Raw genomic sequence first — 12,913 nt, 5'->3', positions numbered from 1 at the left:
ATTTTCTCTTATTTTCTCTGTGTGTCTGTTGTTGTTGTCATTTGAATCCGCTCTAGAAAGTCAGTGCTAGAGAAATACCATTAGTGGGGGAAGGACTGAGCTAACAGCAAGTTTTATGCTTATTTCTAGTGAAGTGCTGGCTTGTTCCTAGTGGTGTCTGAAAGAGCCAGAGAGCCTGGGCTGAGTCTAAAGCTTTATTTTTTTGGATCTCAGTGAGCAATACTCAGTTTGTAATTACGTTTTGCATTAGAAATGCCAATATCCGGCCAGGTGTAAATTGACACTGAAGAGCTATTTCTTTCCAGTGAGTTACTACATGAAACAAGTATAAGTTATTTGCAAGGTGTTTTGTACTTAGTTAATCAGGAATAAATTGCTTGGCTTTTGTGCTATTTATTTCCATTAGGTGGTATGGGATCCAGATTTATGTTTTGAAGCATTGAGGGACTGTGTATTGCGTTGGTGAAGGCTTTAGACTGTTATGTGGAAGAAAAGTGGTTGAAAAAATACATGCTGCTGCCTGAATTATTACACATATCTACATAATAAAGCCCCAGCCGCCTTTGCCTCCTGCCTGTGACTGCAACAAAAAATACTTGTGATTTTAATTACTTAGAGCAAAATTCAAGTGGTGTATTAATATCAACATAACCCTAGGACAGAATTATAGTAATGCTTTATATACACTTGGGGGGATGCTGTTGGAAATAACATGCAAGGTATAAATCTGATCTCCTGCTGCTTCTCAGTGGAAATTTAACCTAAGATCCAGACCTTCATCTGCTGGGAGTGGGAGAGGGAACAAGAGCATGAACAGTCAACTCAGGGGGAGTTTCCTTGTTCCAGATCTCAGGAGAAAGTTTCTGCCACGGGTGCAGAGGCTGGAGCCTGTCTGATGGAAGGTTCAGTGCAGTTGAGAGGGAGATGGATGGGCTGTCTCTGGCCCTCAGGTTCCTTGTGCTGTGATCATTCAGGCATCTGCCCAGCTCCTAGCAGAGATCAGGACAGGCCTCATCCTACTGCAAGTGTCACCAGAAGCTGATGCTGCCCCAGGGTTATGCTAAGACCTTTGGGTGCCAGTCAAGGGAGCCTGATGGAGGGCAGCTCTCTCCCCATTGCTCCTACTTCATATCTATGTGCCATGCAGTGGATGCTCCTGTGGAAATATCTGACAAGTCTGCTTTGTGTAACAGGAGGGACACAAGTCAGCTGGATTCTCCAAAGGATTTGTCCTGGTGACCACAGTGAAGAGGTCAAACTGCAGCTAAAGAATTTGTCTGAAGTCTCTTTGCACAAGGACACATTAACCCCTAACAACACATTATAGGACAAGAAGCCTCCTTTAAATAGAAAACTGCATTTTTAGTAGTGTGTTTTTTACTCTACTTGAAAGGAACAGGATCTGATGAGTTCCACTGCTCTATCCAGCACAAATGGACTTTTCTCACAAGAGGCAGTTCCTTCTGTTTTTCTGGATAAACCTAACAGTCTTATTATTTCTTATTCCAATTATGTTTTGTGTTTGTGTTCTGATGTTTGTCTTTGGCTTATCCTACCTGGCAGTCCTCACTGTCCTTCTTTATCTTGGATTTTTCTACCTAATGTTTTGCCCTCTTTTACTTTTCCTGTGGATTCCTAGCTTAACATGACCCTCCCTCCAACTACTCAAGGAGCTAATATTTTTTTGTTTGTCTGCATTCTAAATCTGTTTTCCTTTTAGCTGTTTTATTATTACAGTTTTATCAGCATTGACAGTTCCAACACAGAATGCATTGAATGCAATAACAAAGTTCCCATTAGTTCAAAAGAAAATCAACTGAGTCATGGGAACGTAAAACCATGTGCGTAATCTTATTATAGATATCCCTGGTACTGTTAATTAATCACCCAGATTCATTCCCCAAAAGCATTAACCAAATCCAGTCTAGAAGTTGGGGGATTAAGGATAAGCAGTAAGAAGGCTTTATAGAGAGTTGTCCTGTTATTGTGTGAAAGTCAGGGCTTATAGCTTAGAATGACACATCTTTGGTTCTCACTGCCATTGTCACATAAGCATGGAACTTGAAGTTTCTACTCCAGCATTTTTAAAAATTGCCGTGACTATTTTAACAAGATCTGTAAAGATTTTGCAGTTTCTGCTTGCAAGAGACAGCATGAACCCACTATAACTTCTTTCATATCTTACTGCAAGAAAAAAAGACAAGATCCACCGATGGATAATCATATCCCAAGGAAGGTTGTAGAAACTGTTGCTTTTTTGAAACACTATGTAAATTGCAAACTCCTAAACGTTGGCAGGGATCAAGCTGACAAAAGATAAAAGCATATTTTTAAAAGCATACAGAACCTCCACAAACAGCACATATATATATTGTGCCCAGGTGGGTGGGAAAAAATAAGGTAGTAAATGTATTTAATTAGTGTAGTAAATTTATGTGCCATAGTACAGTACCAGCTGAAAATAGGGAGGAGTATGAGAGTGAGTAAGAGAAACCATAATTTTCTTCCTGTTTCTTTCCTGACTTCCTTCACAGATCCTAAGGCTGTGGTTCCTCTATATCTGCTGAAACCTGAGGCAATGTGTAAAACCTTCTCACCAATATCTGACCAGTATGTACAAAATATTTTAGAGCTAAGCTGAATTTCCTATCTGAAGATTTAAGCATGCAAAGTTTTTGCTAATTTTAGATTAAATTCATCAAATAGAAAATATAATGTTACAATCCTGCCTTGTTTATCCAAAGTAAACTGCTGGAAAAAGCCTCCTGTTTTCCTCAGCCTTAGCCCTCTCTTGAAGGCTTCAACAAACACAATGTTACAGTCTAAGTAAAAGATTGAATTTAATCCAAAATATTTGGGGTAGATGATACTCTTTGCTGCCCATACATTCATCTGATATGGCTACACTTAAATCTGTGGGATTATTGTAGTTTTGCATTGTTATGAATCTCCTGACTATATCCATGATCCTTCATATAAAGTACCTTCTTTCAGAAGGGACAGAGCAGCCCTCCTTATTTTTCCAGCCACAACCTCAGGCTAGTTTCCTGTCTTTAAGCCTGCTCTTTTAATCAAAACTCCCATGGCCTTGAACCAGCACAAAGGACTTATTCTTATCTGTGGTGTTGCCCATGAATATCAGTCACTATACCTTTGCTGTGGGCATTCATCTGACATTGCATTGTTCAGCAATGCACTTGTGAGGTTAAAATAATTCACTTTGTAAAGATGTATAATACTGTGAATCAATCTATGAACATCTAGAGTATTAAGAGAGATACTTCTTAGTCTACAAAGTACTGTTTCACTGTCATTTCAAAAATTCATGTTTTACATGTGACCCAAAGATTTTAATTATTCTTGCACTAGTGATAAACAGCAGCAATAATATACTCACCCTCTGCACTAATAATAAAAGGCATCCTCTTCATTAAGAAAGGGTAATAGATTACAAGTATTAAGCCTGTTAGATATACTCTGAGTGTTGAATAACAGTAATGCTTGGATGTTCTCAGGGCTTTTCAGCATAGGATCTCAAAAGCACATGGAGAAAATAGCTAAGTTTTATCCCAAGGTATTTGTGAGTAACTGGTGGCAGCAGCTTCACTCAGGCCTGGTGCCACAATGATGGCAGAGCCTGAAATGGAGTGGGAGGGTTGCGCTGACACTGCTCACTGCACACACTAGTGTGCTTTTACATTTTACGTTAGGCATTTCCACCCCAGCATGTTCTCCCTTTTCCATTTCCCAGTGTCTGAAGGCAGATACTCATCTGGAAAACAGGCTTATATTGCTGTCGCATAATAAGATAGCTGGGTCCCAACTATATTAATATGTGCCCTAATGGCAGCTGGAAGAAGTAAAAGGAAAAGCTCCTCCCAAAACAGAGAAATAGCCAGTGGGCTCAAGAAAAACAATTGGCCTCAGTGAGAGTGGGAGACTGGAGTGATTAGGATAGCAGGATAGAGAGGATATAATTACAAAGCACATGGTGCCAAAAGGCTCATCCTATATAATTTCTTTTAAATAATATCTGTGCTTGAAGGGGGAACTCATTGTGCCAAACTGATTGGTCTCTTTGAGGGCAATCAGCACAGCTACTTGCTTTAAGCATTTCAGCAAGAGTTCCCAGGAAATTTAACCTCTTTGCTTCCAGAGATCTGACTTGCTACTTCCTGAGAATTTACCCAGAAGCCCAGTCTGCTGAACCTCACTTGGCAGGGCAAACTTGGAAAATCTGGGGAGGCATTGTGCCTAGGACATTATTTTTAATCCTCATCTTGAATTCTTCTGGACATAGCACCATTATTGTGCAGTCAGAAATTAAATCATAGAGCAAAGGGTCTGAGGGCTTGAGAGGTGCACAGCTTCTGGACAGCTACAGCAAATTTACTTTGAAGCCACAAATCATGAGGTCTAAGACGCTTCCAAAAGTCCCAGTGCTAACTGTTAAGGGTTGTGATGGACAGGAACAGTTAAAAAAGAAGGCACAATTGAATGGATTTTTCTGTTTGTCTGTGTAACTTTATAAGTGGACGTGGCATCCAGTTCATTCTGCAAGCTTTTTAGTATTGGCACTGGGAGGAATTTGACAAAGGAAAGACATGAAGGAGAAAAGACAATGCAAAGGAAAAAAAGAACCAAGGAAATACTGACAATAGAAAATAAGAAAGACAAAGTGCAGAGTATACACAGGGAACAGGAAAGAATGTAGTTATTTAAAGTGTTTAAAATCAGTCTTCCTGGTAAAAGGAGAACACAGGAATCAGTCTGGATCTTCTTGCTCTTACACATCCTTGTATTTTAAATAGGCAGCAATTTTCTTTCTGGCAAATATCTGGTGAGTTATTTATGTAGGTTGAAACCCTCTCCATTTTACAGGCCATTGGGAGTGCTTAAATCCTGCCTAATCTTTGGTTCAAGCAGCTGGCAACAAAACTTAAATTAGACAGATTTTGTGATTTTCATCCTAGAACACTGTCTGTAAAACCAGTGACTTGAAATACGGAATATGTGTTCTCAGAAGTATCTCTACTGTTACTTTCTGAAAGATCTTTGGATACCCCTTTTTCATCTCATCTCTTGTTCCTGTCCTGCCTAATACAAACTGGGAGGGCAGTGCATAGTTCTGTAAATATTCAGGTGAGAAGATGAAAAGAAATGTGATTCTGTCTTCAGTTCCTGTGGTCTGCTTTTGGATGTTTGAGGCCAGGAGCATGTGCTTATTTGCTCAGACAGCTCTGAAAGAATTTTTTTTTTTGAGGACAAAAAGATCCCCTCACAGACATAATTTATTTCTTTTCTTTCTGAGTCACAGTCTGAACAACAGATTTTTTTTTTTAATAGTGTTTTTAGGGTCCAGATATTTTCATTCTGTATTCATATATTCCAGCTTTAGATGTTTTTCACCTACTTTTCCTTCAGTACTCAAAGAGTGAGCTACTGTCAAACATGGTCTCCTGGCCTTTGTGTCTTTGTTAGAAGTCCTCCTGAGCTGGAGTGTTTCAGGAGTAGAGGTTTAACTCAGATTATACAATGTTTGTGGTGGCAGAAAATGTGCACAACTACCTTGAAATGCATTTCACATCCAGTGCTTTACAAAACTGACCAGGAGCGGGCTGGTGGTGAAGAATGTAGAGGTGATGCTCAGGTTTTTTTAATATTGTATGGGTTAAGAAGTTATTGTTGCTGCATTGTTGATGTTGATGGTGTAACACTGTAGTTTTTGTGATTTGAGGAGATTTAGGTCTTGTAGTCAGACAGTGTCCCATATGCAAATCCGCAAGGAAAAGCAATTGCCAGATAAACCCAGGAGGGTGTTAAAACTCCGAGATTAAATCTAGGTTTTTTCTTACATTTTGCAGAATCCACCAGTATTATTTGAAATGCAGCTGTTCTTTATGCACAAAACCAGGAGAGCTTCTCATAAAATATTGGAAATAGTTAATATTTTATGAGACTTGGAAGTAAAATCCAGCAGTGCCGTCTCCTCCAGTAATGCTTACAGCAGTTATAAACAGAAGGTTAAAAAAAAAATGAGAGGAAGATATTCTCACCAGGACTTTGCATCCATGTCTAGGAACTGTTGGATATATATTGTCATGTAGACAGTCTGCAGCCCTTATGGGCACCTCACATGTCACTGTTATCTGCAGATTGGAAGAGAAGGCATTCAGGTATAGACAGCAGTGACTCTACAGCAGAGTCACTGCTATCTATCTACTGAGCACCTTTGGCCAGGGAGGTCTGAATCCCTCCTCTTCCTTTCTCCTTCCTCTTACAGCCTTGTTCTGTGAACTCAAGACATGATGCTAAAAGTAACTGAATGTTTTGGGAAGAAGAAAAATTGGAAAGACATTGTCCTTACAGCTAGGTTAATATTGCAGAGATAAACTGTACGTAAATTTGACGAAAATTTGAATTTGTTCTGAGTGGAGGTTGTGAATGTAGGAGGCTGCAAACAGAATAGTGGTGGATGGTCACCACAGAGAGCATCTCAATGCAGATTTCAGAGTGATTGCAGGACAGAAACCATTACTTCCAAAATAGCTAATATTTGTGTTGGAAATGTGCTTTTCGAAAGAGAAACAGATTATAAAGTTATTAACTATTGTAGCCAACCAAAAGTAACACAGCAGTCAAGTAAAACAAGCTCCTCATAAAGAGACTGATAATTATTTGTGGACAATATTCACAAATTACTTCAGATATACTAGAGGAAAGGATATTTTTTTCCTGGAGGGTTGTGGCCAGTGTTGGTATTGTGGATGTGTTTGACTCCTGGCACATGAATTCATTCTGGTATGAGACGGAGCCTATTAGGAAATTGGCTACATGAGTAAAAATCCACACTCCATTTCCTTTAAGGTTGCTAAGCACAACAATTATTGCCCTCAGTGGTAAGGCAAGCACATAAATTAATAAATGTCCTATTAATGAGTACACTAAACATGAAAATATCTGAACTGGGAAAATACCAACTGTGCCTGTTAGGAACAGGGCATTGTGTTTCATGTTGGTTAAACAAACTAGCGAACAGGATAAAAATCAAAGGCTGTAGCACACATAACTGAGAATTTAGTTTTGTCTTGAATCTACCTTCCTGTGCAAATAAAGAATCTTTCAGGAAAGTTATAATCCATATCTTTAAAAGCAGTGTGAAGCTGAGTATTAGCACACTTTTATAAAGGTTTATATGTACAAAACCAACCCAATTACTATAATTTTTAATCTAAAATGAAGAAGGGTAGCCAACTCTAAGAAAACTAGTTTCATCAAACTACAAAGTTTACAAATTCTTCAACCTGGGCAAATTCTGACTGTCTTATCCTGAATTTTTAATCTGACATTCCATTTTTCACATCCTTGCTCTTGATTTGTAATGAAAATCTGCCTTCTCCAGTTTCCAAGGTTTGAGAGTTTCTCTCCACATTTGTAAGCTGTCCACAGCCCAGACATCCACCAGCTTTTTGCCTCCTGAATACAGGAGTGGTGTTCTAAAGGTAAAAAGCCATAAATTTGACTTGAAAATTTACCCCATGTGAATCAATTTTGCATTGCTTATACTGTAAGATGCTCACGGTAAATGAAATTAAGCGTAATCCAGCAGTAAATGTGTTAAAGCTTGGGGAGGTGGGGATGCTGCAGCTACAGAAAGTAACAAGCCTGCTGCCAAATGCAGCTTTCACAGAAGAGTCCCTGGAACACAGTCCTCAGGCACCCTAGTCTTCATTAAATAAACACAACATTTTTTTTATTGTGATATGTGGCTGGTATTTTTATGCACAGTGTAAGACAGGGGCCTAGTGTGGATCTCTGGTGTGAGTGTGTGTGCCTGTAAGGGCAGCAAGAGAAGCCAGAGGCTGTAAAAATGCTCAGGGGTTGGAGTTGAGCAGAGCTGTATATGAATCGGCTGTACTTCACACATACATTGGGCAAAAGGTTTCCAAGAGCCCACAAGCAGTTGGATGTCCTCTCCCATGGCTGAAACCAGCCTTAGTTGGATACTGAATGTCCTCAATGGCTTTGAAACCTTCTCAGGGTGACTAAACTGAACACTGAGGAGCAGAAGCTTGAGTGCTGTGGCCGTGCAAGGCATCATCAGAGGAGGAAGGAGGACAAGATGCCTCTTAGCTCTCCTCAGCACCAGCTGCAGAGGGGCCAGCCAGCCACAGGAGAGACTTACTGCCACTCACGTTTGGAGTTCTGGGCTTAAATAAAACATTGGGAGCCTGAAATGTGTTAACAACTCTGCAAACCCTGAAATATTACACGTGGTTAAAGTAACGTCTTCCAAACCCCATTTTTACTCTGTGACATTCTGTGTGAGCAGCACCACCCTCCAAGTAAAAGAATGTATTTACTGTGTCTTTAACAAAGAGAGCATAAGCCTTTTAGAAGGAAAGAATATAAGTGCTCAGCAACAAAGACTTTTTAATGAATATACTTTTAATTCTTATGACCATCCCATTGATTACAAGTATAACCAGAAGAGAAGTCTGATTATCCTTAGGCAGCCATTTACTTATGGGAAAAACTGATGGCATTTGGATGTAAAGTGCTGATTTAGTGTTTTCCTCCATATATAGCAGAGGCTGAGATGATCCTGGAAGATCTGCTCAGAGCAGAAGCCAGACAGAGTTTGCCAGGTTCTGGTGTTACTTGTCACCTTAATCTAAGGGAGTCTCTTAAATTATGTGGCTGTATTTTAACTACCAGTGAGCCTGAAGTTTCTTCCCAAAGGCAGTGTAAAAGAAGTTAATATTTTATGATGTGCTTTGAAATCCTCAGATAACAGGCACTGCAACATTGAAAAATATTTCACGGACAGAATCATCTGAGGTGAAGTCTGCCTCTCTTTATGTAGCTTCTTTCAATAACCAGAAACCAATTGGACTCTGAGACTAAATAGTGCAACGAAACAAGATGGACCCATGGTTCTCAAATGCTTATGATCTGTAACATCCCTGGAAGCTGAATTGGTCAGACAATTCTACTAAAAAGTCTTGTAAATAACCATGAAAACCAGTAACCATCATTTGACCAAGCTGATATTTTATAGTCTTAACAGTAAGCACATGATTTTTTTTTCAGAAGAATCACTTTGAAAGCAGCCTAATGATTTTTGTATAAGGTTCATCCCAAAGGTTGCAGAGAAGAGGCATAGGAAGCACAAAACACCCTGGAGCTTCATCAGACTGCAGATCCACTGATGAGACCCATGCAAATGAATAGTGTGGCTCTGACCCCTTGAGAAAGCTCACCTCTTAAATATAAAGAACTTTCTAGCCAGAAGAAGTAGGGTGGTGTTTTCCCACGGTTTCCTGAAAAGTCTGTCAGGACTGATTTTCAATAGCTAATATTTATATAATTAAAGAATACTTTGGAATGTTTGTGGAGTATTGATGGCTGCCCAGTCTTGTTTGCAAAGTACACTCATTTTAATTTCACCAGATCTTAAGAAATGTTGAGTATTTGCGCCCTGTCTGCTGACGCATCTCAGTTTGGAACCTGGTAAATCTGCAGAGTATTTTCATATCCACAGAAAAAATCACAAGGAGCCAAAGGGTGCTAAGGTCACTGTGCTCAGCATCTTGTGAATTCTGGTGATCTGCTTACAGTGATATAAATCTATTTTACATCTTTCATACTCATTCATTATGGTGAGTTCTCTCCTGAATCCGCTTGCATTAAGTCCCATTAACTAATGCCAGTTAGATTTTTGTGCTCTGACAGAGGGGTAGCTCTAATCATATGTTGTTGGTGTTTCACTATTGGGGATCTTAAAATTATTGCTGAAAAAACTAAAAACACCATAAAAGGTTGCTACATACCAGCAGCATCCAGTTGTGACATATGACATTTTACTTAACATGTGTGAGTATGGACATACTTCATTTTGTGCCTTTTTGTGTCAAAAAGAAGTTGTTGGATTATGTTAAGAAAGCTGTAGAGTATGTGACTGCAGGTGTTGGAGTATTGGTAAATCCATGGAGTATTTCATCTTGGCTGCTGGGTCCAGTTTTGGTCTCCCTCCAAAAGGATACAGCAGGAACAGAAAGGCTGTGGCGAGGATGGCAGAAATTACTGAAGGCACGGATGAAAATTGACCCAGAACAGTGGCTGGACTTGAAGGAAAACAAAGGAGGGATAATACTGAGTAAATAATGAATTGGTTCGCAGAGTGTAAATTCTCCTTTTCCCTAGACAGCGCGCAGAGAGCTGGGCAGAGCGCGATGAGCCAGGAGCCCTTTCCGTGCGGTGCGGGAGCCCATTGCCAGCAGCCGCGGCCGGGATCGCGGCTGGCTCGGGGATCCCTGGCGCACCGGCGGGAGCGGGAACGGGAGCGGTGTCCGCAGCCGCATTACGGTCCCGGCTCCCTGCGACCTCCGCCGGGCCGGACCGCGGTGCCGGCGCCGTCCGGGGGCTCGGCAGCGCCTGTGGCCGCGGCGTGCGGCGCCTCCCCCGCCCCGACCCGGGGGGCGGCCCCGGGAGCCCTGGGGGCGGGCGGGGGGGGCCGTGCCGGTGACGTCGGGTTTGCAGCAGCCCCGAGCGGCAGCGGGCGGGCGGGCGAGCCCCAGCCCCCGCCGCCCGGTGCTGCGGCAGAGGGCGGCGGGCCGGGAGCCGGAGCGGGGAGCGCCGCCGAGGAGGGCTCCGGCGGCGCCAGGATGTAGGCGCGGGGCGGCGGGGAGCTGCCGCCGGCGACGGGCTCGCCATGAAGAAGCATTCGGCCAGGGTGGCCCCGCTCAGCGCCTGCAACAGCCCCGTCCTCACCCTCACCAAAGTGGAAGGTAAACGACGTCGCGGCGAGCGGGACGAGGGCATCCCGGGGAGACCGGGTACCGCGACCGGGGATGCTCCGGGGAGACCGAGCGCGGTGCTGGGGCGATGCCGGCGGCGGGGACTGCGCGACTCCCGAGCGGGCGGTGCGAACCCACGGGGCGCGCTGCTCCCCCGCCGCCCGGCATCGCCGGCGCTTACCCCTGCCCGCCGCCCTGCTCAGCCCCGGGGCTTCCCTCGCCCTCGCTCCAGAGGCAGAGCATCTCTCCGCACCTCCCCTCGGGACGCGGGAGCAGCCCCCAAACCCGTGGGCAAGTATCTGCCATGCAGGACCCTTGGCAGGAGGGAAGGAAGATGCTCGGCAGATTTGTTCTCCCGATGTGAGGAACGCAGCCCCGTGTTCCAGCCATCTGTCCTCACCTCTGTTTGCCAGTCCGGCTGCATGGTAGCCGTGGAGTTGGAGTCTTACGGCCGGGAGGGATGTAAGAGCCAAAGAGCAGTGGGGGCTGGCAGACCTTTAGGGACCACTGGGACCTTTGAAGACTTTCAGGGATCACGGCCGGGGACCTTGAAAAGGACACTGATGTGCTCAGAAGGGTTCCCTGGAGAAATCTGAGGGTGAGGAGCTGTTTTCTTGGGTAGAGACCTGTAAGCCTTGTCCTAGAGATGGAGGGGTGATGCGAAGGCAGGGTGCAGGTCAGGGAGAGGAGCCCGTCTGAAGCATGGATACAGAGCTCTGTTCCTGAAGGAAGAGCAAAGGGAAAGCTGCTGGTTTGGGGGATACCACTGGGGTATGTCGTTGGTTGAGAAAATGGTGTTGGTGAAAGGAGAAGGTTGGCCGGGGGGAATGGAAGGAGGAGAGGTAGAAAAACGATGAGAAGAGTGAGGCAAAGAGGAAGAAAAGCTAAAAAAAGGGAAAGATTGAATGGCAAGACATAAAATGTGAATGTGAGACTCCAGAGAAAGCTCATGAAAAAGAAAAAACTAATACTGAAAAGCTGAGAAATTAATAAAGGAAAAGAAAAAAATGGTAGCAAAAGCTCTGTGGAGCAGAAAGTGAGAAAATGCAGAAATGTGCAAGAGGAGGAAAGGAACTAAAAGCAGCAAGAGTGGAAAGTAAGGGGTACCTGAAGGTTCTTATTTCAGTTCACAGAATATTCAGCTGTTGCATTCCCATAACATAAAAACCACCTACTGCAGAGATAGGAAAAGACATCCCAGTTTTCTGATGGAAAGAGCAGGCCTGATCTTCATTACACTGTAATTAGAATTTTAAAAAGCCCTTGGAGTTGACCCCATGCACAGTAGAGTGTTTCTCTCGAGGTTTGCACTGGAGGCTCCTCTGGGCTAGGAGCTCGCCTCCCTTTCTTTTGGTGCACTGCACAAGCTTTATGAATCATAAATAATAATAACCTACCAGGTTCCAGCTTTGAAATGTGGGTCATCTCATTCCTCTTTTACCAGTTCAAATACAGTTTATTACCTACCTTATATAGAAACAGAAGGAGAGACAATCTTTCACTGTGCCATAAAATTGAATCCTTTCAAGCATTTCCATGTCTGCTCTGCATACCAGCTCTCAGATACCCTATTGCTGCCCACCGGGGACTTTGTTGACCTAGTTGGACTTTCCCTTCTTTACTTCAGACTCCTTTTTCCTTTACTATCAGTGGCAAAAATCTAAATTGCCTTGGTGGTGCCTGGAGTTTCTTTCCTTCTCTTTAACAAAACAGACTGGCTTCGTTTGAGAGCTTCCTTTCCCAAACCAATTGACAGCATTTCCTTTCAGGCGAACATTGACTAATTTTGCCAGCTGGTGTTAAAGCCATATAAAAAAATATGTAGTTATAGGCAAAAATAAAGTGAGACAGCTGGCACTCTGTGGACTGCTGACTTCTCTTGGCCTGGCTGCCGTACCTCTGGCAAAGATTTGCCTTCCTCTGGTAGTCCAAGTCCATTGCAAAGGCATAGACAATGCTAAGAGCAAGACAACAAAAACTTTAATCTGCTTCACAGTTAGGATTATTTTCTCCCCTATCAACCACCATCAAAGGGTTTCAAGGATCTTTGGCAGAACTACTCGGAATATGTTTCATTCTGGGATGGTTAGCCAAGAGGAGCCTTTCATTGATAT

At 43.0% G+C, this 12,913-nt stretch overlaps 1 protein-coding gene across 2 annotated transcripts in view; it reads left to right on the top strand.

The window, feature by feature from the left end:
- SLC35F3 (solute carrier family 35 member F3) overlaps positions 1-12,913 on the top strand; it is a 162,257-nt gene that overhangs the window by 90,811 nt on the left and 58,533 nt on the right. The window contains exon 1 of one of the 2 annotated variants that reach the window (XM_063151624.1): positions 10,629-10,790. The exons of the other annotated variant lie outside the window; for it this stretch is intronic. Within the exon in view, the coding sequence (XP_063007694.1) occupies positions 10,715-10,790 (76 nt within the window). The 5' untranslated portion in view covers positions 10,629-10,714. Of the gene's footprint in view, positions 1-10,628; positions 10,791-12,913 lie in introns of those variants that run through there. 2 annotated transcript variants of the gene reach the window in all.

This window comes from Melospiza melodia, chromosome 3 (genome assembly GCF_035770615.1).
Source record: "Melospiza melodia melodia isolate bMelMel2 chromosome 3, bMelMel2.pri, whole genome shotgun sequence".
NCBI classification, from domain to species: Eukaryota; Metazoa; Chordata; class Aves; order Passeriformes; family Passerellidae; genus Melospiza; species Melospiza melodia.
The sequence above is the reverse complement of the archived record's forward strand: the minus strand, read 5'-3'. Positions and strand labels throughout refer to the sequence as shown.